The sequence below is a fragment of the Agelaius phoeniceus genome, chromosome 7 (assembly GCF_051311805.1).
Source record: "Agelaius phoeniceus isolate bAgePho1 chromosome 7, bAgePho1.hap1, whole genome shotgun sequence".
Classification (NCBI taxonomy): Eukaryota; Metazoa; Chordata; class Aves; order Passeriformes; family Icteridae; genus Agelaius; species Agelaius phoeniceus.
Window position 1 is genome coordinate 37,741,696 of NC_135271.1, and position 14,527 is coordinate 37,756,222.

Genomic DNA, 14,527 nt, shown 5'->3' on the forward strand with positions numbered 1-14,527 from the left:
TGCAGGCCTTTTTTTTTTTTAAACAGCCTTTTACTTATTGTTATCTATTACTGAATAAGCTTGATGAATTAGAACTTTCTGTCAATAAAGGACTGGGTTGTGCTTTATAAATTCATCTTCACTTGTTGCATTCACATTTATATTTATAAATATATTCATCTGGCTTTCTACCCAGAGGCTCTGTTCCTTGCAGTACTGTCTTATCAATTACAAGCAAAGCTAAGCCAACTCATCAAAACATTCAACACTATCAGAAAGCCACAGACCAGTCCTTGTTAAGAAATATTATTTCCTGTAAAGATATCTCCTATTTGCATTCAAGTATCAGTCCAAGAAAGTTTCTACAGCCACCATCTACCACTGCTTGATCCTCCAACCCAAGCTTAGGCACTGCTCTGGTAAGAGTAGACTCAGTTCTCTTCACAGTATCTGTACAGGGCTAATTGTGCTGGAAACAGTGTTGATAATTCAGAGATGTTTCTGTTTTTGCAGAGAATCGCTTACGCACAGGCCAAGGTCTTTTTTGCTCCTCACAGACCATCACTAGTGAGGAGGGTGGGGTAAGCAAAATTTGGGATTGAACACAACAAGGACAGCTGACCCCAACTGACCACAGGGAGATCCCATTCCATAGGACATCATGCATCACTTACAGCTGGGGGATGCAGGAGGAGGAAAAGGGATGTTCAGAGTGATGGCTTCGCTTTTACTCTTGTGATTCTCTGCCCCATCCCACCAGGGGCAGCGAGTGGCCGGGCAGGGCTGAGTTGCTGGGGTTTGTCCAGGACATGTGCCCAACATGGGCCTCAAAGGGTTCAAGATAATTGCAGATTTGATTGGAATGTACTAGATTGCATTTACAGCTGTTACTGCTGGTTAGCTATTAATCAGCAGCTTCTGTGTTTGCCATGAGGCTTGCTTCCCTTACTGCTTGTTAGAGTCTACTGCTCATTAGCAGCTACTTTTTGCTTTTGCTGCTTGCTGTACTGCTTATCATCTGACTGCTGGGCCTGGCAACATTCTGATAACAGCAGTCCCATGCTCCTGACACTTCTTTAATGGCCAAGCAACTCCTTATCATTGGTGCAAAACATATAAGAGAGAGCCCTTTACTGTCTTTCTATAGATTTATCAAATGGTGTTTAATTAAAACACACTTCAGGGATGTTTAAGAATGAAAATTCTGATTTATTTTCAATTAAAACCTTTTTTGTAGTAGTATTCTTTCTAGTGTTTCCTAAAATGAAATTCATATGTAATATGATAATACAGGGCTTTCCACTTTTAGAAGCTCTACCTTGGAAGATGAGAGCTGACAACCTGAATTTACAACAGGATGTCAAATGATGCCCTAAATACTGCCAGCTTCTCCTTTCTGGTACTATGCTTCATATTCCCAGTTCCACCTGGTGTGTGAACTCATTACCTGGACCTCAAACATTCTTGACGGCAAATGTCAGAAAAGTTGTTTTTCACATTCACTATTTCTGCAGGGTTGTGTAATCATTAAATTCCACTTGAATTTTATACCTCGTTGCTATTGTCTTCAACACATTTTAGAATAGGGTCTCAAACCTAGCAACCTTTAAACTCTTAAAATATGGGAACTCACCCAAAGCAAAAAGACTGTCTGAACTTCCTTGATATCTCTACAAGAGAAGTGGAGTTCTTTACAATTAATAGAAGCTTTCTATAATAAAGGAGGAAATAGCTCCTACATAGCACACTCTCAGGAGCATAAATAAACAGCTCCATTCAGCTTGGCTCTGAATGCACTGCATACAAACAGCATAGAAAGATATTCTTTGTAAAAGTGATTAAAACAAATAGTTTAGGCATTTCATATTTCAACCTTACCATCTCGTCTGTTGAGTTTTGCAAAGCTGGGACTGTGAGTACTGAAGAGCTCAGAGGAACTGGTAAGGGCAGCTGAAGGTAAGGGAGATACCAATGCATCATCACAATTATCTGAAAAGAAAATCAAAAAAACAAAACATACAGAGGTCATCATATGAGCAACACATATGCCCACTTGTGCTATCTCCAGGTGGTGTTTTTTCTACTTAGTAAACAGAGAGTGGACACACAGCAGCACACTTGTGCTTGAATTCACATGTGAGAACTGAAATTAACCCTCCAGAATGTCCCAGTCTGGTGGGACAACAACCACATGGGAGCTGCTGTTAAGACATCGAAGGCTTGAAAAACTGGAAAATGTTGTGCTTTCAGTGAATGAGATTTGATTGTCTACACTGCAGTTAAAAGAGGGCATTGACTCTTGTTGCAAAAGGCACTGGAAGAGTGCAGTAATGCCCTGGCAGCCCATAGAGAACACCCCTAGAGAACACACTCTGCTGTGTGTTCAGTAGAGTTTTTCCACAGAACAGGTATGTAATGTAGGAATTACAACTTCATATTTCTGTGTGGAAGTGACACACAGGAACATGCCATGGGGGCTTTTTCAACATGTAAAAATGTGTCCCATGCTTCACAGGTGTCTCAGGGTGCACTAAAATCTCAAAACCTGAACACCTCCATCATTTCTTCCCTAAGCTCACACAAACATGCGGGGCCAAATTAGTTTTGTTCACCCATGTGAGCAGCCTCTACGTTTCTCCCCTCTTTCTTTCACAACTGCTTCTCAGGACAGATGGGCTATGCTAATACTCAAATGGAATTTTTGAGCCCATAATGTTTGAACAGGGACAGAATTAAATAAAGTAAATTTTCTCATTACAGTGCTGTCACATAAACACTCAAAAACATAATGTGGGGTTTCAGTAGGGAATAATAGTAATAAAAAACCCCCTCTCATTTTTAATTGAATCTCCCATGGAGCAAACATGGACCTAATTACTGGAAAAGGCCTGCAGGTCACCAGGATCTCGGGCCACCACAGTGTTCTTGCACTCAGAGAGTAAATATGCAGTTTACAAGGATTGGGAGGAGGGGGAGAAGGAAAGGCTACAAAAGACAATAAAAGCAAAACTTGCTTGATAGTTATGAAAATGAATTTAGATTATTCTAAACCTGAGTAATACTTTTTTCATATTGAGACAGATTACATTAAAATATTTCTCATCCCTTTCTACAATGACTCTCTAGAACAACCCAGATACTTTTGCAATCAAAATCCAGCTCTATATGAAGGAAAATCAATGCAATCAATATAATTTATATCAGGGCATTGAATGATGGATCTCAAAAACCAAACTTCTATCCAAAACCCCTTCTATCTCTTTGATTCCCAAGAGCAAAAAGGCCTAGCAAGATCTGCAAGATAGATAAATTAGGGACAAGTCTGCACTGATGTTGTAACCGCGAGGATAATTAGCTAACAAAACAAGTATCGGGGTCCTGAGCAGATTCCCTATGACTTACAGCCTTCGAATCTCAAAGAGTGGAGGGCTTGAGGTCTCCTGGTACACCATGAGATCAGGCCATAACTGTTCTATTCAGACTTAAAAAAACCCAAACAAAACACCTGTAAATTGAGGGTCTTAAATTCACTGTCACTCATGACCTGAACAGAGATTTAAATAAAGATTGGAAATGGTGAGTTCATGAGGACACTGAATTCACCCAAACTTCTTCATTCTATAAAACCAGCAGAGGGGTTGGGAACCCCTCAAAAGAAAGTCTAAAATCCTGGTGGACAGATCTACAGGACTATTCAGCAACACTTAAAACATGAGGCTGGAAATAACCAAATGCAGAGATTTCACTTTAAACACTGTGTAGATTGCTGGCTCTCTTCAGCTCCCTGCGGTTGCTCCTGGGCCACAAGAGAACCCAGCACATCAATCAGCCTGTGATCCCATTTGTCCACCACTGCTCCCCAAAGGTAGGACTGGATACCTATGGGACACCAAGTATCTCAGCATCACAGCAAGAGGAAACCATTGCAGAGCAACACCTTTAAGGTTTTCCCTGGGACCTCTAGAAGCTCCAGGCTGAGAGGTGACAATTAGCTCCTATAACTAGGAGATGCTTCATCTAAATTTCCAAATCCTCTGTTTCTGTCCCAATGCATGTTCATCTGTATATCTACTGCTACAGAACTGCAACATCATTTCCACACTAAATTCCGGGATCCTTATTTTGCTTTGTTCTAAAAAATAAATGGAAAAAAAAAAAAAAAAGAAAGAACAAACAGCTAAAATACAGCTAGGAAACCTTCCCTGAATTAATATCTAACTATAAAAAACATGTAAGTTTAAGGCTTCAGGATTTAGGATAGCATTAAAAAATTGATGATAGTTCTGAGAGCACCAGGACTAATACAGCCCAACTTTCAACAGATAAGAGAGTCACGATTGATTATAGCATACACGATTATAGAGTAATGATTGACTCAGAGTACATGCAGGAATTTCCTCCAAGTGAAGATTATTTTTGAATGGATACTCTGAAAAGATGCAAGGTCACTCTTCTGCCCTTCACTCAGTCAAAACTAACTCTGCACTGAACCAAGAGCTCTACATGCACACACCTTCAATGCAGAATATGGCACAGTTTCTACTCGCTAAATGAAATTCCAGAGTACAGCAAAGTGCTTTGAGGGGTGCACCAGTCAACTTGCACATGCACAACAATCCAGACCATTTGCAGAACAGCTCTGATACATCTCTTGTCAGAGACCCAACGTGTACACATTTGAGACTGATATTTCTTTGTAAAACTTAGCTGAAATAGGGTACAGAGTTCAAAAAGGTGGGATGTGCATGTACAGCAAGGGCATTCCATTGGCCCTGGTTCCATGAGAAGGCAATACTGAAAAGCCAACAAACCAACCACCAAAGACACACCTCTCAAGATTAAAAACCTCTCCAAGAAAGAAGGTTATTATCATGTTTCTTTTTGTGACGGATGCAGACAAGAGAGAGATGAAAAATGTTGTGCTTATGCAAGATCAGAGAAGACCCATGGTAAAACCAAAAGCAAAACCAGCGTATCCTGATTCCCACCATACAATCCCAACACACACATTTCAAGAGGCTTCATAACCCCACCTTGATGTGGCAGGAAAAAAAACATTATTTCAGGTGCTCCCACATTTACAGCTCCTTACCTATAGTTCCTGATCTATTAATCCATTTGCTTTGGAAGTTTGCCTGTCAGAACAGAAACTTTGCTTCTTGGAGTTAACTGCATTATACACATATAAAAAACATTGGTTTTAACAATGAATAATTCTACACTGAAGAACCATTTAAAACATCCGGACACTCACAAAAGTGCATTTACTAGCCAGTTGTTCAGTTGTTTTCTCCTATGTTTTCTCCTATGTTTTCCTTGACAAGATAATTAGCCAAGAAATCATGAAAAAGAGGGTCTAATTGTACCTATAAGCCAACTGTTTTATGCAAACCACATAACAATACAGATGTTGATTTGCATTTGAGGAAAGGGTGCTGACCTTGAACATGCCAACTTCTGAAAAACAAATAGTTACTGGCAGCATTTCCAGTGTTATGAGTGTTACTAGAACTTTCATAAGCAATCTTGCTTCTGGAATTAAGAAAAAGAGTTACATATATCAACCTGAATTTTCTGGGTTTTATTCACTAAAGATTTTTAGAAAAAATTATAAAATTAACAAAAAAAAGGAGAAATTAATCTATTATCTTTTTTTTTATTTTCATACTATGAAGTTGTTTTATTGATTGGTTTTGATTCTTTTCTTGTAGCTTTAATTACCCTCCAAATAAAAACAAGGAAATATCTTCTCCCTCTTTGCCCATGTATTTTATTTTTTTTACAGAATGCTTTGAACAATCCCACAAATATAAATGTTATCAGTTCAAAATCATTCAAGTGACATTTAGATACTAAATCTTAGGCTTCTTTGAAACATGACAGATAATACCAACTTTAGGTAATAGTACATAAATTGGAATTTCAGAGAAGGCCTTTTGTCCAAATACCTGATTAAACTTTGTATGTTGTGAAGGCCTTCAACATCTGTGACATATATGAAAAAAATAACTGAAAAAAATATGTATCCAAGGCCTAGAGAGGCAGTATTTCAACTGCTCCTGAAGAACGGCAGGTTTCTCAAATACAGTTAACATATTATCAAAACAGACTTTGCACAGAAATCAGACTCAGACTAACTTTCCTAGTTCTTCCAGGACACATTTCACGCTGGTGTTGGTAGGCTTGGCATGATCCAGTTTATAACCTTCTTCAAGGCTGAGACAGCCTTCAGCAGCAGCAGCAGCAGGTGGTACAAATTTAGAAAACTTCTGATTAGTGGGCACTGAAGACATTTAGAAAATCATAAACCCCAGGAACCCATCATGGTCACACTACTGCTTCTTAGAGCAGGTCCTCTGAAAAGGATCAATCCCTGAACAGGCAGGGTCATTGCAGGCCCAAACTGAGAAGTGTTAACAAACCTGTCCTGCTCCAGTTTCCTTGGTTCACCTGAAGAGCAAGTGGGGCAAAACACATTGATTTCCACTTGTGAAGGCCATCCAGAAAGGTCACTAACATTTCCTGAACAAAAGCTTTGATAAAAAGGACACCATCAGTCAAACATCTCCAGTCACTGGGCTCCACAGATTTTCCAAACATCAGCCTCTAACTGCTTTTATTACTGCTGTACCTTCACCAGGACAAACATGCAGAAAATCCTTTACTGCAAAGCTTGCAGGGTTTTTTTTTTTAGTGTGCTAATACATTGTTTGTCAAAATCTCCTATCATTATAATAAGTAATTACTTACACTGGTACTTACACCAGCAATCTCATATCACTATCAATGCAAAGTATCTGACAAGCCACAGTAAGAGTCAGATCTATGCTGCAGCTACTCTATTAGCAACCACAAGCATCCCAAAATAATTATAAATACCATGAAAGCAGCACTCAGAGTAGGAACATGGGACTGGTGTCACCCAATAATGAAACTGAGGGAAGGGTGGGGGACAGGACAGAGCATGCAAACTATTAACAGAGCCAAAATTGCCTCCTCTCTGCAAAATACAGAAATTGAAGATGAAAAAGGAGAGAATTACAACCCAGAGAATGGTGTGGTTAAGTGCCATGATGGAGGCAAAAAGACAAATTCAGAAGAGGGTAACTGTCATGCCTCCTGCTCTACCACATGGTAATAAAAGCATTTTAAGGGAAGGTGCCTCCTGTAGGTGCTCTACTTCAAGAACCTGGGGCACATCACCAAACAGCTCCTGCAACAGACCTTGCTCCTACATCTCTGCTGAAGCAGATGCAAGAGGTGCAGTGAGGGCAGGAGTGCTTGTGGGCAGCTGTGCCAACCCCTGCTTGAACCACAATCCCCAAATTTCAAAGGAGTTTAACAAAAGCTTCACAGAATCACAGGCCTTTAGCATACTGATATCTATTTAAATATAGATATGTCAATTTTTTTAATAAATATGAAGGAGATTTCAGGGTAAACCAGAGGCCTTGTAGCTTAGTCTTAAGAGGTCTCACTTGGAATTAAAGGTATATTATTTCAGTGAGACTTTTGTTGCCAAGATATAATTTTATTCATTATTAAAATACCAGCAGATTTACAGATGGTACTGAAGTTAAATTGTGTGCATCATTTTGATTGCAATTGTAAATTGTCTCCGTACTGGGATTTGAAGTTGAAAAGATTCACTGGTATTTATAGGCTAGATAAAATTCCTCTTAGCATTACCCACTTAATGGCATACTTTGTTTTAAAGATATAAACCATGCGTTTTGTACCATGCCTCTTAACAGTCCTCAGGAGTGACCACTGATGCCTTTCACTTCATCTGTTTTCTCCTGCCTTCTGTAGGTACAATTCTCCTTTGAAAAGGCAAAAAATACATGCTTGGACTTACTGTGGAAATTAACCTTCACTGGTATAGTCCAATGAGATATATGTGCATGGGAGAAGGACGAGATTCTGTGAGGGGTAAAAAAAATTACATACACAAAAGTGCAGTAAAATGGAGTATGGCTACAGATTTGGAAAAGATTGGGAGATTATTTCTATATCAACAGTCCCTACAAAAAGCCTCTCACAGGAACTAACACGTACAACTAGGTTCTACTACCAATTTAAAGACCTAAGTAAATGATGCTTGAAAACATGAGAAAAATAAAATAAACCCCAAACAACCTGTTTTTCTGTCAAAAGAAATTCCTTCTTTTTTCCTTTTTTTTTTTCCTAGAGACTGGCTACACGTACATGCACAGCTGTGAACTCCATCTGTTAGCTGAAATGCATGGCATATTTTTCAAGATATAAGACACTAGAGAAAGTACTTAACAACACAATGTTCCTTTTTCTTTTCATGCTATACTGCAAATAAATGCCAATAGTTAAGCTAATCATGAGCTTTTCCTAAGCAACTGTAAATTACATAAGTGTTCCTTCATATGCCTGTAAAGACATAAAAGTATTACTCAATCAGTGCATTTATAGAGTATCTTTTATGATACAGTGTGCACGTATAACCTTGTCTCACAAAAAGTGGTCAAGTCTAATTTTGAATGACTAAGGGGCTCTCATATAACTGATTCAATACTGGGTCTTATTTTTTTACTGAAACAACCATGTCCTCCATGTAACTCCCACTCACAATAATGAAGTAGAATTGCATTTGAGTAACAGAGTGACAGGGCTCAAACTATGAATTTCAAATAGCCATCAATGCAGTTCCAGTAAACTAATATGCAGAAGCAATTCTTGTTTTGAGAGGGTGAAAGAACATCAGACTAAGCCAATTACTAACAAAATATAGTTAAAGAAGAATGATCTGAAGTTAAAGGAAGAAGTGTTCTCCAATTTCAGCTCTGTCATAGTCCATGACATTTAGGTGAGTCATGTCTGCAGCTAAAAAATGAAGGTACCATCACTTTATCTTATACCACATGCGTTTCATTACATCAGAGGCTCATTGTCAGGAATAAGCTGTTGCCAATGAACAGCAAATCCACCACAGAAATCAGTTTTGACACTCAAAAATTATTGAAACTGCTCTATATGGAAAACAAAAAAGGACCGCAACAAAAGGATTTGCTGACTCAGACTTCCAACATTTATATTTCTATGAACAACCTGCAAAAGCACATTATTGTCTAAAGCTGTGATTTACTCTCAGCAGGTGTAGCAGCAGTTGCCAGAGATTCTTACTACTTTCTCCTCAGAATAAAATGCTTCTTGTGCCCATTTGCCTCTCCTTTCCACATTTCTGACATCCTGTTAATGTAAGAGTGCTTTGATCTTTGACCTGAGAGCAGAAACCCAGAAAGCTGGCACAACAGATGAAGTGACTTTTATACCTGAAGTCTGCCCTTTTGACATTCAACACACTTTAGAGAAGAGACAGTATAAATCCCCTCACACCATGGTAGGGAAATGTATCCTGAGATTACCTTTCTGTACAGGAAAACACAGGCAAGTGACTTTGTCAGCACAGAGCAGTTTTTACTACATTATAAAAGAAAAAAAAAAATCTAAGAACATGGAGGCCCTTTTCTCCGGCCACACAGCATCACATTATCACAAGCATTCTTTTTACCTTGGCCTGGATGAGACTTACTACTCATGCATTTCAAACAAAGTTTGAAATTTTATTTACACCAAAGATCAAGACTGTCTTTTAATATTTCAAGATTTTCAGCAGCACTCACAAAAAGAGAAACTTGATGCCCTTCAAAAGCATCAGACTCTGCTACAAGCATGCTCTGTTCACCAGAGGCCATCACTGAAGGAGTTCAGGGCACCACCCATTATGCCATGGATTCTAAAACCAGAATAGTATATGCTTGAAGATCCCACAATACAGTTAAAACAACACTACATTTGCAGGAAAAAATGTTAATGTATGTGCACCTAAGGCTGCCAGGATCGTTATTAGAAGAAAAAACACAAGAATGATCAGAGCCAGCTGGGCTGAGTTCTGTAGACAGTCACCTACAGAAAATTAAAATGCAGAGGGGGTACAGCAGATTTTCTGCTGATGTTACTCAGTGTTAAAATTGTTCAGGAATTCATTGGTGAAGCAGTTTTTCTAAGTTTTGCAAATACAATTTTTTAAATGGAATGTAAATACCTGTTTCACTGAGAATAAGGTTTATTGATGAAAAACCCAAACAAACGAGCAGGAGAGAAATAAGAAAAACTTCTGCACAAAAGAAGCAGCACATAGGTTATCCTGACTAGAACATGAAAACCAGTTTGGGAAACAAAAGTGCTTTATTTGCAGGTGGGAGAAAATGACCATTTCAGATAACTAACACCACTAATAAAAAAAATATCCATTTTATAGTAAAATTTGGAAAAATAATTGTATCAATTATTTAAGTAGAGCCATTATATCTTCTACCACTTAATGTTCAGCCAAATGAGGCAGAAACATAGTCCTGACTGCTTAGAATCACAGAACAGAATCACAGAATCATTAAGGTTGAAAAAGACCTCCAAGAGCATTGAGTCAAACCTTTGACTGAACATCACCACATCAACTAAGCCAGAGCTGTGCCATGTCCAGTCATTTCTTGAACACTTCCAGGGATGGTGACTCCACCACTTCCTTGGACAGCACATTCCAATGCTTAACCACCCTGTCAGTAAAGAAACTCTTTCTAATGTCGAACCTGAACTTCCCCTGGCACAGCCTGAAGCTGTTTCCTCTTGTCTTGTCACTGGTTTCCTGGGAGAGAGACCGACCCACACCTGGCTGTGACCCCCTTTCAGGTAGCTGTAGTTAGTGATGAGGGCTCCCCTGAATCTTCTTTTCTCCAGGCTTTTCTCCCACCTCTCCAAGCTGAGGAATCTTTCATACAGATGGACATTTATGCTATTCCTCACATTTTGAGTCACCTTAAAATTTAGTGTGCTTGTGGCAGCACTGCTGCAAACTTCAGTGGAGCAGCCCAACACCAACTGTTTATCACCATCACACCTGTGACCATGGACACCTAAGATCAGACCTGGAAGGGGAGACTCTGCTGCCTTTGTAGAGATGCACAGTGTAGCTGGGGTACCTTAGAGAAGAAAAACAAGAGTCCAACTACCATGATAGACTTCCTTTTGGGGAGTGACACAATTTTCACTAATTCACAGATTAGTGCAAGAAGGAAGAATTGGCTCTTTGTAAGTTCTTGTCTTGTTCTCTTCCCCAGCACAGTACCACAGTTCACATACTCCCAGTTTCTTTGAAATCACACAGTTTACCCCCACCTTTGAGGAAGACCCAGGAGTATCTGCATGAGTGTGATGCCTCATTCCCATTCTCTCTCTTTTTAGCCCAACCACTGCTTCAGAAGAGCAATGAGGTTGGACAATATCCATCATGTGAGAAACTCAATCAGGCTGCAGCTTTCGCCTTTCTAAAGATGATGTTTCTGCTCTGGTTCCCATGGACCTCTATGGGAAAGGGCTCATTTATACAGGCAGACCTTGCAAAGACTTTCAGACTGCCATAACTTAATGCTATAACTTTGTCTGGTAAGGTTATATTGTGCACATCTAAATTTAGAGCTGCTATCTGTAAGCAAACAACAGAGGCAGATTGTGGAATGCTGATGAATTTCACAGGCATGCCCCAGCTAACAATGCAGAGCAATTTAAAAGCCATCAATAACCAAGAGGTTGTCCCCTGAATTTTCAAATCAATCATGATAAAATGAATTCAATTTTTATTTTCCCTTTGAATCTTTGGTGAACTCATGGATAAAACTGATTAAAGGGGAAAGAATACACAGCATGGAATTCACTAGATGTGTTCTGTTTGGAGGGGTTCACTAAATGTTTTCAGTTTGGAAGAGAGTCTCTTCAAATTGTGCAACATGCAGGATGGCACACTGAAAACCAATTATAACTGTGAGAATTTCAGTGCATCCCATAAGGCTGAGAGAATGTTCAATTTGCAGGCTGTGAGCAAGGATTAACAGAGATGAAGGTAGCGGTAAGTGCCCATGTACCATTGCATTTAAATGTAATGTCATTTCAAGGGATGATAAGTAATCATTTCATGTCTCAATAACCTCCAACAAAAATGTCTTATTTAGCCCCGAAACACCAATTTTTAAGACTCCTCTATGCAAGTTAATGGTTTAGATAAGAGACAGGATTGAAAAAAGTTCAAAATTCCCCTTCTAAAGCAAGGTGAATGCAGCTTTGATGTCAGTTTAAAGATGAAAATTTTCTTCCAGGCATTTCTCAGGGCACTGTGTTCTCTCTTTATCAGTCACAGTGGCGTTTTTAGTGCCACAGGAGAAAAGAAACATAGAGATCTCTTAGATTTAACATGATAACAAACAAGCAAAACAGTTTATACACAAACTTTTCTAACTACCTGTGATTATTTTGAGAATCATTATTTGAGACTATATCAATGCTACAGTCTTCATTACAAATTTATGCAATCTTAGGCTCTAATCCCATGCTCTGAACAAGACTCCTGGCACTGTATGACCACAGTCCTCAGCCTTTACATGTCTGTAATTCTGGTCCATAACTCAAACCCACTTCAGCATCTCTGTCATTGTATTTTCTTTGAAGTAGAAGCTATTTCCTAACCCTCTGCAAAATGTATCTGCTAATTGTCATGATAATTTGAACCCATACAGTGTTTTCTGCATTATTTTTTCAGAAACAGACAGTAACTCCTAGATTTAACACAAAACACTGAAGGTGGAGGAGAAAACTCTCATAAACTATGTGAATACACAGTAAGAGAAAAAGAAGGGAAAAGGACATACCCAGAACAAGTAGGACTGTCCACTCGAGGATTATGTAGAACTTGTTCTGCAGCAAGTTCATATACATTAATAACAGAATTAATAAATAACAGCTATAAAATATACTAAGGATTGCAGTGCAGTATTTCTTTCACATGAGAGTAAACAAAACCAGAATTCTTGAAAATTCTTTAAAAAACAGTGAAAAATCAAGCAACTAAAAAACCAAAACAATGAAATTCAACAAGATGGCAGTTTTTATTTAAAGTATTGATAAATGTATCAGTTTGAACACCAGCAGAACTCTAGCAGTCAGCTACCTTTTGTTTTGTCTAAAGAGGCCATTTTTTATCCAACAAGGAAAATGTTCACTTTCTATCAGTAGTCCTCCTTGCGCGGAACTTTGCAAACAAAAAAAATATAGACACCTCAATTAAAGAAAAAAAATCAAAACAGCCAAACTCCTATGTTTTACTGTCCCCTGTCACAAACAGTATACAAACCTGAGCCATCTTTGCAAAGTTACCATAAGAAGCCTTTCTAGATACAGTTGTCAGATGTAGAACAATTTGGGTAATAATTTGATAACTTTATTTTCAGATATGGCAAACAGACAACTCCCCCATGCTCCCTAATTGCACGTCATTTTGTTTAGACAGATCCAATTCCTTCAATACTGAATGACTAGCTCAAATGCTTTCACATATAATTATGGCTCAATCCAGACACACTTTTTAAAAACAAAGCACTGTATATATTAGGGTAATAATCTTTTAAACAACAGAAGAAAGCTCAGCTGTGTATTTTCTTACTCACTTTAAATCAAATTCAGATCCTGCTTGGATTTCTGCTGGTTCACATCCCATTTTAATACACAAACTCCCACAGGTTTTATCTCTTCAACAAAGCAATTAATAAAGCGTGGCTCAGGCCATTAAAGGTTTGTTTTATACCCCTCTCAATCCCTTGAGATAAATAGAAATTGATGTTTATTTTGAGCCTTTTGAAATCCAAATAATTTCTGCAAAGTCCTGCAGCCCTGAAACTAAAATCTAATTACCTGCAAGTGTTTGCAGATGTAAGTATACATTCAAACTCCCCCTTCTATGTGGCAAGCTTTTTAAAGATCAAAGAGTTACCTCTAGCCTTGAGGCTCCTTATTTGAAAATGCACATTAACATTTAATGGTGTCACATTCCAAAGCCCTACACATAGCTTTAAACATATCCCTCAGTTCTGGAAACAGCTTTCCCTGCTGCTAGCACTAATCAAAGGGACAGGAATATACTTTCAGAAGATCCATGGCCAATGCCTCCAACACAAGAAATGCAAAGCATGGTTATCTCACAAGCAGTTATTTGCAGCATCATAACCCAGTACATCAGCCCAATGAAAAGGTGACAGAGGATTTGCCCCAGAGGAGTCAACGAGTAGATCTTACTGCTTTCCTTGCCACTGAAGAGCATCACTCATGAAATTCAGAATCAAAGAGTGGCTGAGGTTGGGAGGGAAATCACACAGGGTTCCCTACCACAGCTTGCCCAACACCAGGCTCAGACTCACATTTGTTTTAGCAAGGCTCCTCCCTAATTCTTAGGGGCAGTGAAACTAGCTTGAGTTTGTAGATTCAATGTCTATCCTTTCATCCAATAAAACATGGTATTCAGGAATAACAAAGTTCTTGTGGTGTCCCAATGGCTTTAACTTGGAGAAACTCTATGAAAACCTTCCTTCTGCATCTTACTAAACTGAATGGAATAAGGTGAACTTCAGATAAATTATTTTTTCAGGACACAAGAAAAACTTTAGTATGATAATGACATGTATAAATTTGTATT

At 38.7% G+C, this 14,527-nt stretch overlaps 1 protein-coding gene across 1 annotated transcript in view; it reads right to left on the reverse strand.

The window, feature by feature from the left end:
* The window catches only part of CNTNAP5 (contactin associated protein family member 5), a 412,329-nt gene that overhangs the window by 200,946 nt on the left and 196,856 nt on the right, over positions 1-14,527 (reverse strand). The window contains exon 3 of the mRNA XM_077181609.1: positions 1,858-1,968. Within this exon, the coding sequence (XP_077037724.1) occupies positions 1,858-1,968 (111 nt within the window). The remainder of the gene's footprint in view (positions 1-1,857; positions 1,969-14,527) is intronic.